This window comes from Anguilla rostrata, chromosome 8 (genome assembly GCF_018555375.3).
Source record: "Anguilla rostrata isolate EN2019 chromosome 8, ASM1855537v3, whole genome shotgun sequence".
In the NCBI taxonomy this organism is placed as follows: domain Eukaryota; kingdom Metazoa; phylum Chordata; class Actinopteri; order Anguilliformes; family Anguillidae; genus Anguilla; species Anguilla rostrata.
In genome coordinates, this window is record NC_057940.1 from 23928845 (window position 1) to 23944872 (window position 16028).

The 16028-nt window shown below is 42.4% G+C and overlaps 2 protein-coding genes across 3 annotated transcripts; one reads left to right on the forward strand and one right to left on the reverse strand.

Moving 5' to 3' along the window:
• Positions 1 to 1087: 1087 nt before the first annotated feature.
• Positions 1088 to 8880, reverse strand: zcchc17 (zinc finger, CCHC domain containing 17). The gene is made up of 8 exons (XM_064347157.1): positions 8746 to 8880; positions 8399 to 8477; positions 5161 to 5218; positions 4361 to 4461; positions 3862 to 3953; positions 3436 to 3536; positions 2536 to 2660; positions 1088 to 1819 (listed from the first exon to the last, which is right to left on the reverse strand). The coding sequence occupies exons 2-8, from the start codon at positions 8474 to 8476 to the stop codon at positions 1622 to 1624; spliced, it is 753 nt and encodes a 250-aa protein (XP_064203227.1). The 5' UTR covers position 8477; positions 8746 to 8880; the 3' UTR covers positions 1088 to 1621.
• Positions 8879 to 15710, forward strand: snrnp40 (small nuclear ribonucleoprotein 40 (U5)). Of its 2 annotated transcripts, none has more exons than XM_064347155.1 (10): positions 8879 to 9146; positions 9753 to 9882; positions 10309 to 10402; positions 11271 to 11436; positions 11530 to 11652; positions 11899 to 12019; positions 12122 to 12204; positions 14146 to 14207; positions 14628 to 14731; positions 15163 to 15710. In XM_064347155.1, the coding sequence occupies exons 1-10, from the start codon at positions 9033 to 9035 to the stop codon at positions 15210 to 15212; spliced, it is 1047 nt and encodes a 348-aa protein (XP_064203225.1). In that variant the 5' UTR covers positions 8879 to 9032; the 3' UTR covers positions 15213 to 15710. The 2 variants fall into 2 exon arrangements, with proteins under 2 accessions (XP_064203225.1, XP_064203226.1); XM_064347156.1 differs by lacking the exon at positions 8879 to 9146 and adding an exon at positions 9195 to 9311.
• The last annotated feature ends 318 nt before the right edge of the window (positions 15711 to 16028 follow it).

Below are 16028 nucleotides of genomic sequence, written 5' to 3' on the forward strand. Positions count from 1 at the left end.
ATTTGGAACATTGGGATAAAGAAACCAAAACACAAAGTCGACTAAATTGCTATCGAACCCTGAAAAAAGACTATACTCCAGCAGAGTATCTCTTCTCTGTCAGAGATACAAAGCAGAGACGGATCCTGACCAAATACAGACTCAGTGACCACACCCTTGAAATTGAAAAAGGCAGACACAAAAATTCATGGTTACCAAAAGAAAAACGAATATGTGGTCACTGTAAGACAGGAGAGGTTGAGACAGAGATGCACTTCCTCCTAAACTGTCCAAAATATACAATTATAAGAAAAATATATTACCACAAATTTTCAGAAATTATAAAAAACTTCCATTCTTTATCAAAGAATTAAAAATGTGCAGTCCTATTAGGACAAGGACCAACAGCCCCAATTGCGGCTCAATATGTCTCAGCTTGCCATAACCTGAGGGACACTGAGTGACCATCCTACATAATTATAATTATCTATTTATTTATTTTATTTTCTTTAAATACTTGTGCTGATTGAACATTAATATTGTTATTGTTCTATTTTTTTTTTTTTTTAATATTTAATAGAATGTTAATTATTAGTATTCCACTGTAAATATGTATTTTGAATTGATTTATGATGCTTTGGCAATATGTACCTATGTATTTCCTGCCAATAAAGCAATTTGAATTTGAATTTGAAAGACAGAGAGAGAGAAAGAGAAAGACAGAGAGAAAGACAGAGAGAGAGAGAGAGACTGCTATTCTAATTTGAGCACATTCCTGCAGCAGGTACAGAGACCAGTGTCATGTATCTGGTGACCAGTTGCCAAATGGGTGAAAGGTCATAAGGGGTGTGGCTTAAGGGGCACAACACCTGACCTTCCCAGGAGGAAAAGGTCAAGCGCTGGTTCAACCTTTGCTCCAGTACAACAAGGAGGGGCTTAATAATGAAAGTTTTAAAACTCTGATGCCAGTTTTAAAGGCTTTGTTCTCCAACCAATGTTCAAATGCAAACACATTATTTTGAACAACATGTCTAATAATAACACAATTGTTTTGTCCCATTAAAATGCTACAAATCTATTTAAACGGTCAGATATGCAGAGAGAGGTCTTGTTTTTAAACACAACTTTAATGTTCATAACAAAAAAAGGAACTAATCACTTATTTAGGTTTATGGGTTCTGTCTGTGTCAGGGTTAAGGGTTCAGTTTGACTCCTGTTTGAAGGTTCCATCTAACATTTTGAGGTTTGAGGGTCCCATAAGTCACATTTAAGGGTTGTTTGAATCAGGTTTCAGGGTTCTGATTGGGGCAGGTATAAAGACTGTGTTTGGTCAGGTTTCAGGGTACTGTTGAATCAGTGGTACGGGTTTTTAAGGGACCATGCCATAGAAGGATGACCATGTTATCCAAAAGTGTCTGTTAGAGAGTACTGAACAGAACAGCATCCAAACACGCCTCCTGATCTCTGGCAATCACAGAGACAGTAGGTTCCAGCATGTCAGGGTAATTTAACCCTTGTAGATGCAGGAAAGAGCTTGAATCTAAGCCCAATGCAGTTCTCTCACACACACACACACACACATGCACAAACACCTGCTCGTACACACACACATATACAGACAGATGTGGCTATCCCATCCCCCTCACTCCCGTTTCTTGTGACTCTTGTGTTTCTGCTTCTTCTTCTTCTTCTTTTTCTTGTCTTCTCTGCTCACTGTCCCACTGGAAGAGCGCCCTCTCTTGGCCGGCCCCCCGTCATCACTGTCGCTGCTGTCCGAGTCGGAGTCTGACGAGCTCTGCTTCTTCTCTTTCTTCTTCCTCTTCTTCTTTGACTTCTTCTCCTATCGGGAGGGAAACCAACATACGTCAGCAGAGGAAAGGCTCACATTAGCTCAGATTTAAAATGAAAGGGTCTTCAAGCGATACCAATGCGAGAATAAAAGATACACTTAAAATCCCAGAGTCTTGATTGGTTGCAGAGGGAGAAATAAGCCACAGATAAGTGGAAAAATGAATTGTGGTCTTGACTAGCTTACGTCAAGTATTTGGATAGCAGTAAAAATTACCTGCTGCTGTACTTGTAAAATATATGGTAATTTAATAACCTATGGTGACTAGAGCTATTGTACGTTCCCAGTTCAGTGCTGACTAAAAAAATAATTACATAAATTGAAGAAGAATTTGTTTGGATTACTTCTTCTGTCCCATAAATTATTGTAAAGTTCAATGCTCACACAGTGAATACATTATATAAGGGAGATCAACCTTACCCCTCTTCTTTTAAAATAGTCTGGCAAAGACAGAATTTTCAAGTATCAGCATTTTCTGAACTGCAATAAGGGCTGTCATGGGACCTTGTCAGCATGAAGGGTGATGCAAGCAACACCAGATCTCTAGTTCATGACAAACAGGAAGGAATAGGGCAACAGCTGTCTGTCCCTCTGCTCTCAAGGACCCACAGTCACATGGGCAAAAACAGCCAGAGCACATCCTGCCCCTCCTGTTCACCCATGACCTGCACTGCAACTGGACCTCTCGGCCACCGGGGGGCAGTTACCTTCTTCCGCTTGTGTGGCTGCTCGACGGTCAGGTTGGGAACCTCTTCCTTCACCTCCTCTTCCTCATCCGGAACCAGGCTGTACTGCAAGCCAGGCTGAGAGAAGCAGTCTTTGGCAAAGTGGCCTGCGAAGGTTTATACACAAGTCACCATTGACTCCCATATTATACTCCTTCCTGCATAAACATTCACTTTCACTCTGTGCCACCCAAAATTATTCACACCCTTATTACACAAAGCATGTGTCAGGAGGAATGGCCAAATAACCCCCAATGAGTGCAACAATCTAATAAAACATGATAGAAGACAACTCAGCAGTGATATCCTTGTAAAAAGAGGGCGCAGAAAGTTTTATTTATTTATTTATTTTTTTAAACATGTGCACTCCTATATATATGTCCATTTTGCATGTCTATTGTTTTATTGGCTGGTGTAAGTAAATGTCCAAAGGGAACAAGTATACTTAGCATTTATAATGATGTAATTGGCAGGGAAAAGAAGAAGGGGGAAAAACAAAAAACAAAAAAAAAATCCCCTAAGTTTTGTGGGGAAATGTGAAGTTGTTTATGAATTCTATCTATTGACATGAGGTCAGAAGGAAATTACATTAATTAATGGGGAAAAAATAAATTAATTTCCCCATTTTTAACCAATAATTGAACCAGTACCCATACCCTGCTTTGCTCATTTTTGTCAAGAGTCATACACAGCCATACACTCACCTATTTTTGGAGGGCACTACACTCCCACAGGCAAGCATCCAGTTTTACACTGACATACCATTTTGCACATAGCCTCTCTCTCACATTTTCACACGCATATTCCCTCACACACTCATTACAGTGGTGCGACTGCACCATGCAAGCGCTGGTCCCACGCGTCTCTCGCTCGCTGACGCACCTTTACACCCACACTTCTTGCAGATGGTGTTGAGAACAGCCTCCAGAGTAATTCTCTGACCGGAGTGGTCTCTGAACTGTCGCCGCCTCCTCTCGTCCTGCCTGGAAAACACACAGCCACACGCTCACCTCTATACCTGCGCATACGTACAACCACAAACATTTAACTGTGCGGTGAGCAGCTGGGCTTGCAACCTAAAGGCTGCAGGTTTGATTCCCAGGTAGGACACTGCCTTTGTACCCTTCAGCAAGGCGCTTACCCTGAACTGCTTCAGTAAATATCCAGCTGTATTAAGTGATGCAATGTAAATGCTATGTAACAAAAAAAATGTTTTAATGTGTGTAAGTCGCTCTGGATAAGAACATCTGCTAAATGCCTGCAATGCAATGTAATGTAAGGTGACAGAAAAGTATATCAGAAACATACTCTAAAGCAACGTTATTTGGATCCAGGTCTTTCCCCGTCCCTTGATTGACAGATTTCATTGAAAATGAAAGTTTAACCTTCTCATCCTGTATCTGGAACACAAAAATATAGAATGAACAGTACAGCAACAAAAACAATGCACCTAATGCAAAATTGTAATCTGCAGGAGAGAATAGATGTTACACTGTAATAATAAGCTGAAGGCAGGTAACAGAGTTTGGCTACATTTGAAATGGCGATAGTGCTGTAAAAATAGCAGAATTTAACACAAACTAATCGACTAAACTTACTCATGTTTTTCACTCAATAATTTTCAATTAAATATTTTACCTACCATTAATAGTGATAATTGGACACTTAAATATCGACTTATACATCAAATAATAAAGGAATAAACAACCAAATATTCCTTTATTATTATCATATATTTGAATACATATCTGCAAAAAAAGAGTATAATGAACTAACAACCCATGGCGGTGGGGCTACAGGACTTTACCTCTCTCCCTATGACCTTTATCCACACTCTCTCACCGACATCCACAATTTCAGAGGGATTCTCCACGCGACAGGAGGACATCTCACTCTTGTGGACAAGACCTGTCATTGCAGGAGGGAAACACAAACTACCTCAGCATAGTGAAGAGAAATATACACACTGCAGAGAGTGACTTCCGTGCAATCAGAGAGTACACACAGGCTTATACAGACTGGAGTAGCACTCAAGAGACTGGGTGTGAAGACAGAAGACAGAAATACACAGTACAGTGTAATAGTAATAATAATAACAACAAATTTGATAAATTTGCAGAGCGGAGTACTGTATCTCATGGAGTACTGTATCTCGAAAGATGCTTCACATACAAATAAAATTAAGATAAAATTAAGGAAAAAATGAACTAGAACAGACCTTAAAATGCCAAAAAAAATGTAAAGGATAGCACAAAGGATTACATATACCTAAGATGAACCGCAATAAATATCCACACATTTATGACACAATGGTTTAACCAGAGACAAAATTGTATTTATATATTTAAACCTCATACTAATTCTAAGAACTTAACACAGTTCTTGGCATTAGTGCCATAGTGATGTCAGGTACATAATGGCTAGTCTTTAAAGGTTGTTAGCCAGGTCTGCCAATATTACTCATATAAATCCCATAAATCTCTCATAAATGCACTTATGTCCCCATAAACTGTAAGTCGCTCTGGATACGAGCCTCTGCCAACGGAATGTAATGTAATGTGTTGTAACACAATGCAGCCATTGACACTTGAAACAAGACAATTTTACCTTGCTTTCTGCAACCAGGGATTTTCACAAAGGCTCCATAAGCTGTGACAGTTGCCACCTGAAATACCAAGAGAAAAGACCACAGATTGGCAAGAACAGGGTCAAAAGAAAGGACTGGCAAATAACCAGGAGTGAAGGCGTTTCAGGTAGAAGAGCGGGCTTACAAGAAGACAAAAGTGCCACAGATTGGGATGGAGAGAAGAGCGTTGGGATCGGGGCACAGGGAACAGAGTTAGCATTTTGAAGATTAGACAGGCAGGTACTTAGAAACCTTCAATGTTCTGCAACAACATTGTGCCAAGTCTGGCAGTGTTAAGCCCAAAATTTTCAAAAGAAAGCCTTTCTATGGGGGTATTATTGTCTCGAGAATAAATACATAAATGCAACTGATTGAAAAAATAAAATGTAGCTGATCTACAAATAAATGCAACTGATTCACAAATAAATGGATCACTTGCATATACTTGTGGATTTTTGAGACAATAATACTCCCATGACTTCTGTTTGAAACAAAGATACCGTAATACAGAATGAAAATTATTTTGAGTGCATTACACACTAAAATGTGTTTGCTTGTTACAAAACAAAATGCAACTCAAAGGTATACACTCTTTAACTGTATTAGTGAAAGTTGACCATTAGAATGTGCCCTCCATGTGTTTCAGGTCTGTTGGACAGATTCAAATTTTGAACACTGGTGGACTAAAATAGCAACGTTTTGACACCTAAGATAGCAGTACAGAAAATGAAAATGCAGACAACTCACTGAAATTTAGCTCAGGGGATAACATACCACCCAGGAGGAAATTCCAGCTTGGTTCCAGCCTGGTTTTAAGCTGGTTTGGAGATGGTCAAGCTGGTTTGAAGCTGGTTTGGAGATGGTCAAGCTGGCAACAAGATGGTTGACATAGCAACCATACTGGCAAGACCATGTCCAGCTGGTGGACCAGCTTGGCACAGACAACAGAACATCTCCAAAGTCCAGATGGTAGCCAGCTGCAGCAGATAATTGGGCAGAAGCTGGCTCCAGCGCTAATGGAGCAGAAGCTGGCTCCAGCGATAATGGAGCAGAAGCTGGCTCCAGCTAGATTCCACCTTAGGCCAGAAGCTGGAATTTCCACGCGGGCGTAACGTTATCGTAAAAAAATGTTCGTTTGCATTCTGGGCAGATGTGAGTGAAAGCGAATCTATCTCTGTTATACTCGGAGCACTTATGACACAAGCAATGCTGAAAGCGCTGTCCTAAAATTTCTTCTTACCGTGAAGAGTATCGTATGATATCATGAAAGACATCCAGCACCATCATAATATTCAGGATATAATCCATAGTTAGGACATATAAAAACTTAGTGAGTCTCGTGTTTTTGGGTTAATGAAAGTGACCGCACAGCCAAAGATGTTAATTTTGAGAAATCATTGAAAATGCATAGATATAGGACACAACCTTATTCTTGAAGATACAGTTACCAGTATTTCATTGTCTACACCTAAATATTGCCTAAATAACTGCTCAGCTGTCTGAACTATTTGTACTGGTCAGGGTAGACCTAGTGGGGAAACTGAGGGAAACTCCAAGAGGCCATATGCACATATGCTTCATGATCCTGAACAAATTCTCACTGACTGAGGACGGAAATTCAGGCCGTCCTATTATCATGCACATTCAATGATTTCTCAATAATAACATATTTGCCTGCTTAGTCTCATTTACCCAAAAACATGCCTGTGACTCACTTCAGTTTCCGTATGTACTAGCTATGAACACACCACTGAATTTAATGATGGAGTTGTGCTGGGTGTCTTTTATAATATCGTATGATACCCCTGCAACTCATTCAGAATGCTGCAGCTCATCTAGTCTTCAACCTCCCCAGACACTCCCATGTCACTCCCCTGCTCACTACCCTCCGCTGGCTGCCTGTTATAGCTCGCATCAAATTTAAAACATTGGTCCTAGCATACCAGGCAGTCAAGGGATCAGCCCCAGCATACCTCCACAAGATCTTCAAACCCTACATGCCAGCCAGACCCCTTCGTTCTGCTACCTCAGGACACCTGGAACCTCCCCCTCTTCGCACCTGTGCTTCCCGAACACATCTCCAGTCTGTTCTGGCCCCACGATGGTGGAATGACCTCCCCATAGAGGTCAGAACAGCTGAGACACCGACCCACTTCAAGCGATGACTGAAGACTCAACTCTTCAGGCTGCACCTCTCCCCATCCCTCCCTACCTCCCTGTAATCTCTTAAATGACTGTAAGCTTAGGGTTGTAACTAGGCAGCTGTTTTGTAGGTGACTTAGTTAATGCACCTGCCTTAACTACTGCTTGTATTTTTGCATAGACTTCGTTGTTGCTGTTCTCGTTTGTGTTAGTGTTAATCAGTTTAACCTTCAGGGTCCAAGTTGAACTATGCGGTTGTTCCCTGCACTTGGACTGGTACTTCTCTCTAGGGTTTTCGACATACTTGTTCCTGGTTATGGTTATACACTTTGTTGTACGTCACTCTGGATAAGAGCGTCTGCCAAATGCCTGTAATGTAATGTATGATCCTACTACTTGAATAACCAGTTTTAGGCTTAAGGGAACTGACACGGTGGACCAAACAAAGTTTCATAAGCACACCAATATAGAATATTTTCTTAAAGTAACAGGGTACGTGGTGCACTGTTGAACTATTACACACTGAAAGTATACTGAGATTTGTACCTGAACTTCTTTGCTACTTTTAGCAGATACTCAAATAGGCAACACAAAATGATACTAAAAAATTGAACCGATAGTAAGTCACTATAAATTTAAGTTACTTTTTAGTTTCCTTAACTAAAATGTGAGCCAGCTTAGTCCCAAATGCTAGTGGGTCTATATTTAATCTTCACGTATAGCCCAGTTTTCTTTTCTTTTCTTTTTTGTAAAGGGTGCAGGGCTAGACTATTCTAAGCGCCCCGGGCAATGATGGCATTTTATTCAGAGCTGATATAGAGGAGTATTTTTCTCGGTTTTGATGCATGATGGGTTATATCTAAATGCAGTGAGAGCTTATAACGTGGCAATACATTTCTAGTCACTATTCATGTCAAGAATAAATTTTAGGATAGCGCTTCCGCTTCTCCGAAAATGCTGCAAAATGCGCAAGGGTTACAGCGATAAATTCACTTTCAGTCACATCGGTCCAGAATGAAAACAAGTTCTTCACTGCAAGAAATTTTACGACAGTGTAAACTGTGGCCCAGTCCTCACCTCTCCGCGGATGATGCTGTAAAGCTGCGGTAGTTCCTCCAGATTTACCGTCTCCCTGCCCCGGTACCCATCCATCATTCTGCAAAAATAGATACAGAAGCTATTTAAGCGAACACAAACTATATACCGAGTTGACTGGTTAAGTGTAGCTAAAACTAGCAATACGGGCGTAGACTAGATGCATCTGATGTGAGACATCAGCAGCACCCCACGGACTTGTTGTCGTAGGCAAATTCATATGTTAACAATGTTATCGAACAAGATGCATTCGCCATAATTCCTCTAATATATCCTGGTGAGTTTTGAATTCGCTTCAAAGTCCCAATCACTTGTTTATATTCACCTACCTGTATTTTAAAGCTCGCCGTTTTCGATTCTATTGAGAATATACTTCCGGTGCAAAGAATGATGTCAAGACCGTTTGACCAATGGACTGTATAAGAATAGTGCGTTTGACCAATAAAATTTCCCCTGGATCCTGTTTCGGGAGGAAGTTCACGCCTCATAATTTTGTCGCCCGGTTTGTCGTGAGGGCTTGTGTGTGCTTCGCGGTTTGTGCTGTTAAAAGCAGTTCCATTGCATTGATTTAAAGGAATTTGGTTAATAACGAAGTACATTCAGTGACTGTATAATCATGATTGAGCCAAAAAAGAGAGGGGCGACAGAAATGGCAGTGGTACCCGCTGGGATCAAGAGGCCGAGGACGGAACTTGTGGCTGCGGCGCAGTCGCAACAGCTTGTGTCGATGGTAGAGCTTGCTTGTTTTCCATTTGAGTGGGAAATTCAATCTAAGATACTATCGCTAGCTAACTGGTGATGTTTTCTGCTATAATATGACTTGAGTCCTGAAATAGTTCGGTTTGATGGTTGGTTGCCTGTTATCAAACCCGATTCCAAGGAATTTCCGCACAATGTAATCGTAACTTTTAACAATTAAGTTTTTTTTTCCGCCTAGCTACTACCTCGGACCTGATTTGCTAGCCAGCCATGACAACAGTGATCAAACTTTAATTATAATAACACCGGTTCATACAGCTGTGAGAGAGCCTTGTTAACAAAAATGCACTGAAGAAGTTATAGTCCTTCGTTTCATATTAAGTAATAAACTCTGTGCAATCGCCATTGAACAGTTTCACGCTAAATTGTATTTCCAGGCAATACGATTTGCTCACGATTGCTGTTTGTTTCTAAAGGTAATGTTCGGGTTTACTGACATGGGGTAGGATCCGTCCAGGACTTGATTAAACTCAAACCGCGTAGAACCGTCGGGATATGTTCAGTAAGGGAACCTTGTCCACTTTGTTCAGAAGTCTGATCGTGTGTACTGTGTGGTAACCCTCTCTGTTGTGTTCAGGGCCCTCCCCGGAGCTCCAGCCTCCAGGCTCCCATAATGCTTCTCTCGGGTCACGAGGGAGAGGTGTACTGCTGCAAGTTCCACCCCAGCGGCTCAGGGCTGGCATCAGCTGGCTACGACAGGCTTATCTGTGAGTCTAAATTTAATTTCCCCAGGTCACTTCGGTCACTTTAGTGACTTAATTGCTGCCGATCCCCTGATTATCTAAGATCAGCATTTAATGCAGTATGCTTGCTCGCAAGGCAACTTTCAGAACTTCATTTTACATCGCCTCACCCTGTACTGGTGGATATTTTAGGGCAGCAGTTCAGGTTCAGTGCCATGTTCAAGGGTACAACAGACTTCCTTACCTGGGGATTCAACCAGGTTCTGGCCTCATTACAAGCCCAGCTCCTTAACCAGATGGGCACCCGTTTGCTTGCTTGCTGAACCCCTACAGAATGGTTTAGTTTGGGCCACTTCCTCTGAACAATTTCACATAAGAAGACACTGTCTGATATCTCTTATGCAGAACCAACTCTGTATGTTGAACAGTGGTTGTTTGTTTTGTCCTCAGTACTGTGGAGTGTATATGGTGACTGTGACAACTATGCCACCCTCAAGGGGCACAGTGGAGCGGTTATGGAGCTTCACTACAACACAGATGGAAGGTAAGCCTGACGTTTCTTAAGAATGTGGTGAGGCAGAGGCGTCTCCATGAGTCATGTGTTCTCCCCGCTTTTTCTTGAGGTTATTCTTGCCATTTACACTATCATCATGACATTCTGAACGGAATAGACATGGGATTTCACTAAAATTCTGTTAGTGGGGTTTTTAGTCCACATTAGACCTGCATACAATTTATTCAGAATTCTTAACCCATTTGAAATTATTCACTGTGCGCATGTACGTGACTGCTTTACAGAAATGGCAGGTGTTCAGGAATAAATTATGAAAATATTTCTCTCTCCCACCATTCTGTGCAATCAGCATTCATCCACTCATCTCTGGTGATTGGATGTTTGCCATTGAATGGAGGGATTTAGCAAAGCAATGCTAATTTGTTTCAAAAAGAATGAAAAAATGAGAAAATGATCGCTCCAACTCAAAGTAAGCATGCTGACATGTTCTCCCTGTTGGTCAGAACGTGGAACATATCTAGAAATCACATGCAGTCCAAAGTGAAACCTACTGGGAATATTTGTTTACTCATAAATGACACTGATGAGTGGAATAATACGTTTTGTTTACGTGATAACAGAATGTTAAGAGCATGCATTCCAAATTCAGCTAGCGGTGTCATCCTGCACTTTGCTCTGGCATTCACATAGTCTCCTAATCAGCAGCTGCCTGTGTCCTCACTCCCCGGCTCTCGCAGGACGAGCCTTTCATTTCACACGTGTGCTAAAGGGGTAGTGGCAGCAGGCAAGTGGTTTCAGAGAGCTTTGCATTTTGGGTATGGTTTTGCAGCAGCAGTCGGAGCAAAATGAATCCATTTTAAATGAGCTTCTTCCTGATTTGTCCTCTCTGCCCCTGCAGTCTCCTGTTCTCCGCCTCCACGGACAAGACTGTGGCAGTGTGGGACAGCGAGACAGGGGAGCGAATCAAGCGCCTGAAAGGCCACACCTCCTTCGTTAACTCCTGCTACCCTGCCAGGAGGGGGCCGCAGGTGGTCTGCACAGGCAGCGACGATGGCACCGTTAAGGTAACTGATGTCACAGAGGGGGGGCCGTTGATGTCACAGAGGGGCGGATTTGGACTTGAAGAGGTGTTTGATGGGTTTGCTCTGTGTCCTCAGCTGTGGGACATCAGGAAAAAGGCATCTGTCCACACCTTTCAGAACACTTATCAGGTGCTGGCTGTCACCTTCAACGACACCAGTGACCAGATCATCTCCGGCGGCATCGACAATGACATCAAGGTACGCAGCTCTGCCTGCAGTCAGAGTTGGAAACTCAGTCTAGGTCAAATGTATGTGAATCGTCACATGCAACATACTGATAAAATCAGAAATTTGACAATGCTCAACAAAACATGTTACTAACCAAAACGTACAATCGTATAAGTGAAGAATGTTTGTTGAATTTAAGAAACCCGCTCCCTATAAATCTTTCGCTCTCTCCCTTTTTCTTTTCCTCTCTGTCCACCGCCCCTGTGTGCCTGGCAGGTGTGGGACCTGAGGCAGAATAAGCTCATCTACACCATGCACGGTCACGGAGACTCACTGACAGGGCTCAGTCTCAGCTCCGAGGGCTCCTACCTGCTCTCCAACTCCATGGACAACACAGGTGAGGGCCTTCACTTTGGCTGATGCTTCTGTGAGCAGCCCCACCCCCCTGGTGTTCAGCTCTGACCGTCCCTGCCTGTGTCCCTGTCTGTGTCTGCCTCAGTGCGCATTTGGGACGTCCGCCCCTTTGCTCCCAAGGAGAGGTGCGTGAAGATCTTCCAGGGGAACATCCACAATTTTGAAAAGGTGATTATCCGTTTCTTAAGGCCAGTGTTTAAAAAATAAATAAAAATAAAAATCACGGGGCCCACATTGTACTTGTGTTCTGATGGCAGGGTGATTTTCTTTGTTTCCAAAGAGGAAAGTCCTCTTTCGGGAAACAGAAAATCGATGGATATGTTTTGACCCATTTCATCCCCCATGTCCTGTAAACATTCTGAAATACATTGTATGAACAGGTTTAAGGGGTTATGGTTTCAGCATGCTTCAAACCAACTGGTTCGTATGATGCCTTGTCTGACCACGTCTAACAGTGTTGTTGTACATGCCTTTCCCAAAGTAGACACAGATATTCTGAATATTTTTTTTAAAGATTGCAGCAGGCAATGACTCAGACAAAATAATTACTCCTGTATCGTCAAGCCAATTGTCTATTGATGCCTGACATTTGTTTCGTTTATTGATCATAATACTTACACAGCTGTTGGTAGCATTGTGCGATTCAAAGAGAAAGATTTTATTTTGAATGAATAGTCGAAAATGGGTTTTAGCTTGTTCAGCTTGCGTAAATTAAAATGGAAATTGCTCCTAGGGGTTTTAGCATTAGGCCTATTAGCCTGTGTGGCAAAAAATTGTTTTGTTCAGAACACCAGAACATTATTTGTAGCTTATTTCATCCCACTTTGGTTATAAGTGTCATAATAAAACTATGAACGACACACATTTACTATGTTATTACTGTGAGTTGGCATATTACGGCAAAAATGGTTAGGCTATTTTTATTAGAACGCAAGAGAATTGGACTAAAATGCAGATTTTGTAATGTCCTGCGTTCCAGCGATGGATCATTCCATGGGCTTCCATGCTGAACACACTCAGTTTTTTTCCCTAGAAGCTGTTCATGTGAGTGGTGCAGTTCTGCTTCTTCTGATGTTTATTGGCGGTTGGCAAACAACTTTTGAGAATTTATAGACCACCCGAATCAATGCCCATTGCATACCAGGCCAAACGATGCGGAAAGTGGGCGTGGACGTCGGAATGTCAGTTTTGCAAAGTTACAGAAAATGTTGGATGCAGACCACCCCAATCCAACTGTTGGAAAGGAGCTTTCTGATACTGTCTAACGTAACAGCAGTTTGTTTGAAGCATGCAGAAGAAACGCAAGTGTTCTTCACTATTTCAAGATATGAATGTTTAAGACTGTAATACTGAACGTCTAAACTGAAAATTAAATTAATCAAAAACGCATTAAATCAGTGAGAGAAAACGGATGAAGTGTGAACAGTCTGAATATTCAAGGAAGACTGCACTTTTTATATGAACAAAGATAGTATGACCGTGGAAGCATGCCTTTGACAAGTAACATGGTTTCATTAAATTGTATTCATTTAGCTGATGCTTGTATCCAGAGAGGCATATAATATGGTGGAAACATCAGTGCATTCACCTGATTAATTTGTGCTATATTACCAGACCTGGCTAAGAACATTCCTAGATCAACCAGTAAAGATTCCACTAAAGCACTAATCCAAGCTAACTACGTATTCATTTAGAATTTGTAAATCCCTGGTTTACCACCTCCGTTCATAACAAGCGCTCAGAAGAGAAGCCTCTAGCCTAGCCGTAAAAATCTAGAACCATAAAAATATGATAGCCTGCATTAGTACAGAAGGCGGGAGTGCTACGGGGTGGGGATGGGAGAGGAACCAAGATGCAGTCTGAAGAAGTGGGTTTTCAGTCCGCGTCGCAAGACGGCCAATGATTCCTCTGTCCTGACCACTTTGGGAAGTTCAGATATTATTATTAAAGTGTCATAATTTCTGCTGCATGTCTTTTAAGCTGTGAAGAATCCGTTGAATACTATTTGTGCTCTTTGATGGTGATCGCACTGTACAGGGATAGAGGAGATTGAGCTCTCGAATCCCTGCCCTGTAAGTGGTGCAGCTCTGACTCTCTGTTTCCCTGCAGAACCTCCTGCGGTGCTCCTGGTCCACCGATGGAAGTAAAATAGCAGCAGGCTCTGCTGAAGTGTGTGAGCACACTCACGTACACACAGCGTCCCGCTGCATCCTCACCTGTGCCATAGATGTGCTTATGCAATTACGTCCACGTGGGGTTTTTGCAGGTTGGGGGGCTCAATCATGCTGAGATTCACGTGTGATTGTGCAGGTGTATACAATTCCACACATGCGCGGTTGTATTATAAGATGTGTATGTTATTAGAAATGGGCGCGATTAAATGTGTGAACGATTAAAAGTAAAAGGATCCTGTTTCCACTGCGAATTACATTGTGTTCACATGCATGTGGTTGTGCTGCAGTTTGTGTGTAGTTGTGTTTATATGGGTGTGGTTGTGCTACAGGTATGTGTGTATAGTCTTGTTTAAGTGCGTGTGGTTGTGCTGCAGGTTTGTATACAGTCTTGTTTACGTGCGTGTGGTTGTGCTGCAGGTTTGTATACGTGTGGGACACCACCTCTCGGAGAATCCTGTATAAACTGCCAGGGCATGCGGGCTCTGTCAACGAAGTGGCCTTCCACCCTGATGAGCCCATTGGTGAGATCAGTTCATTCTTATTCTCTCTCATCCTCCTGCCCCCCCTCTTTCTTTCATCTACACACTCTTTCACTCTGCCACTCATCTTCTTTTTACCTTTTTGCTCATTTCATTCTTTCTGCAGCTGTGTCCTCCTTCCTGTCTCATCCTCCCTCTCTCTCACTCTCCCTCTCCTAAATCTATATTTCATGCCCATAAGCTGATGTGTGGAGCAGGGGTCATAGACTGGCTGATTTTGAATGTTTGCTGGAGTAGGCTCTTCTCATACTTTTGAGCAAAGCCTTTATTTGAAGTGGATCCTGCTTCACAGTGGGGTGTACAATGTAAAGAGCATGTGCTCTCTAAGTGCCCCGTGTAACACTCTGTTTGTATAATGGTATATGGACATGTAATTCTGTGTAGCCATATAACTGTATGTCCTGTCTTCACAGTTCTGTCGGGCTCCAGTGATAAGCGCCTCTACATGGGCGAGATCCAGTAAGGGTTCCCCAGCCGGAACCAGCAGGTCTGGCGCCAGGTCCTACACAACATACGACCTCCCGGACTGCTTCAGAACCCTGCTGTGAAGAGACGCAATGTGTGCCACCCCTGCAGGAGCTGCGCTGTGGCATTCTCTACCTGTTAAGGGCACTCTTAAAAGGGGAGTGTCCACTTACCAACTGCAGGGTTGAGGGGTTCATGGTTAATGCTGAAACAAGCGCATGAGCACACATGCTCAGACTCACACACACACACACACACACACACACACACACACACAAAGTTTTCTCACGGACTTTGCTGAACCCCCTCCCATCCCACTCTCCCCTCTGTGACTTAGAGGGGTGTGGACTGCAGGCTTTGAAAAAAGAAACAGTTGCCTGTCATTCAGGGCTTATTTTTTATTGTATTTTTTATTATTTTTTTTTTACAAGATTCATGGTTGTAAAAAACATTGTAATTTGCTTTTAAGTGGCTCAAAATAAATTCACTCTGTTCACTATGGTGTCTGCGTTTTTATTTGCTACCATTACACTATTCTTTGCAAAGTATCAAGTCCTATTCAAAATGTTGATGAAAGTGGCATTTATTTTAAGTGTAGTGGGTATATGTACAAGCTGCATGTAAAGGGCAAAATTTGATCATACCATGTAATTCTGAGATACGAGTCGCGAGCTAGCAGGGTCCTGTTATTGGAGATGGTGGTTGAGATCCGCAAGCTCCGTTTCACTCCCTTTGTGTCTCCCACTGGAGGGCCTCGCGCCCGGCTGCGAGAAGCAGTCATCCCACGCGGTCGCGCGCACAGGCTGCAGAATTC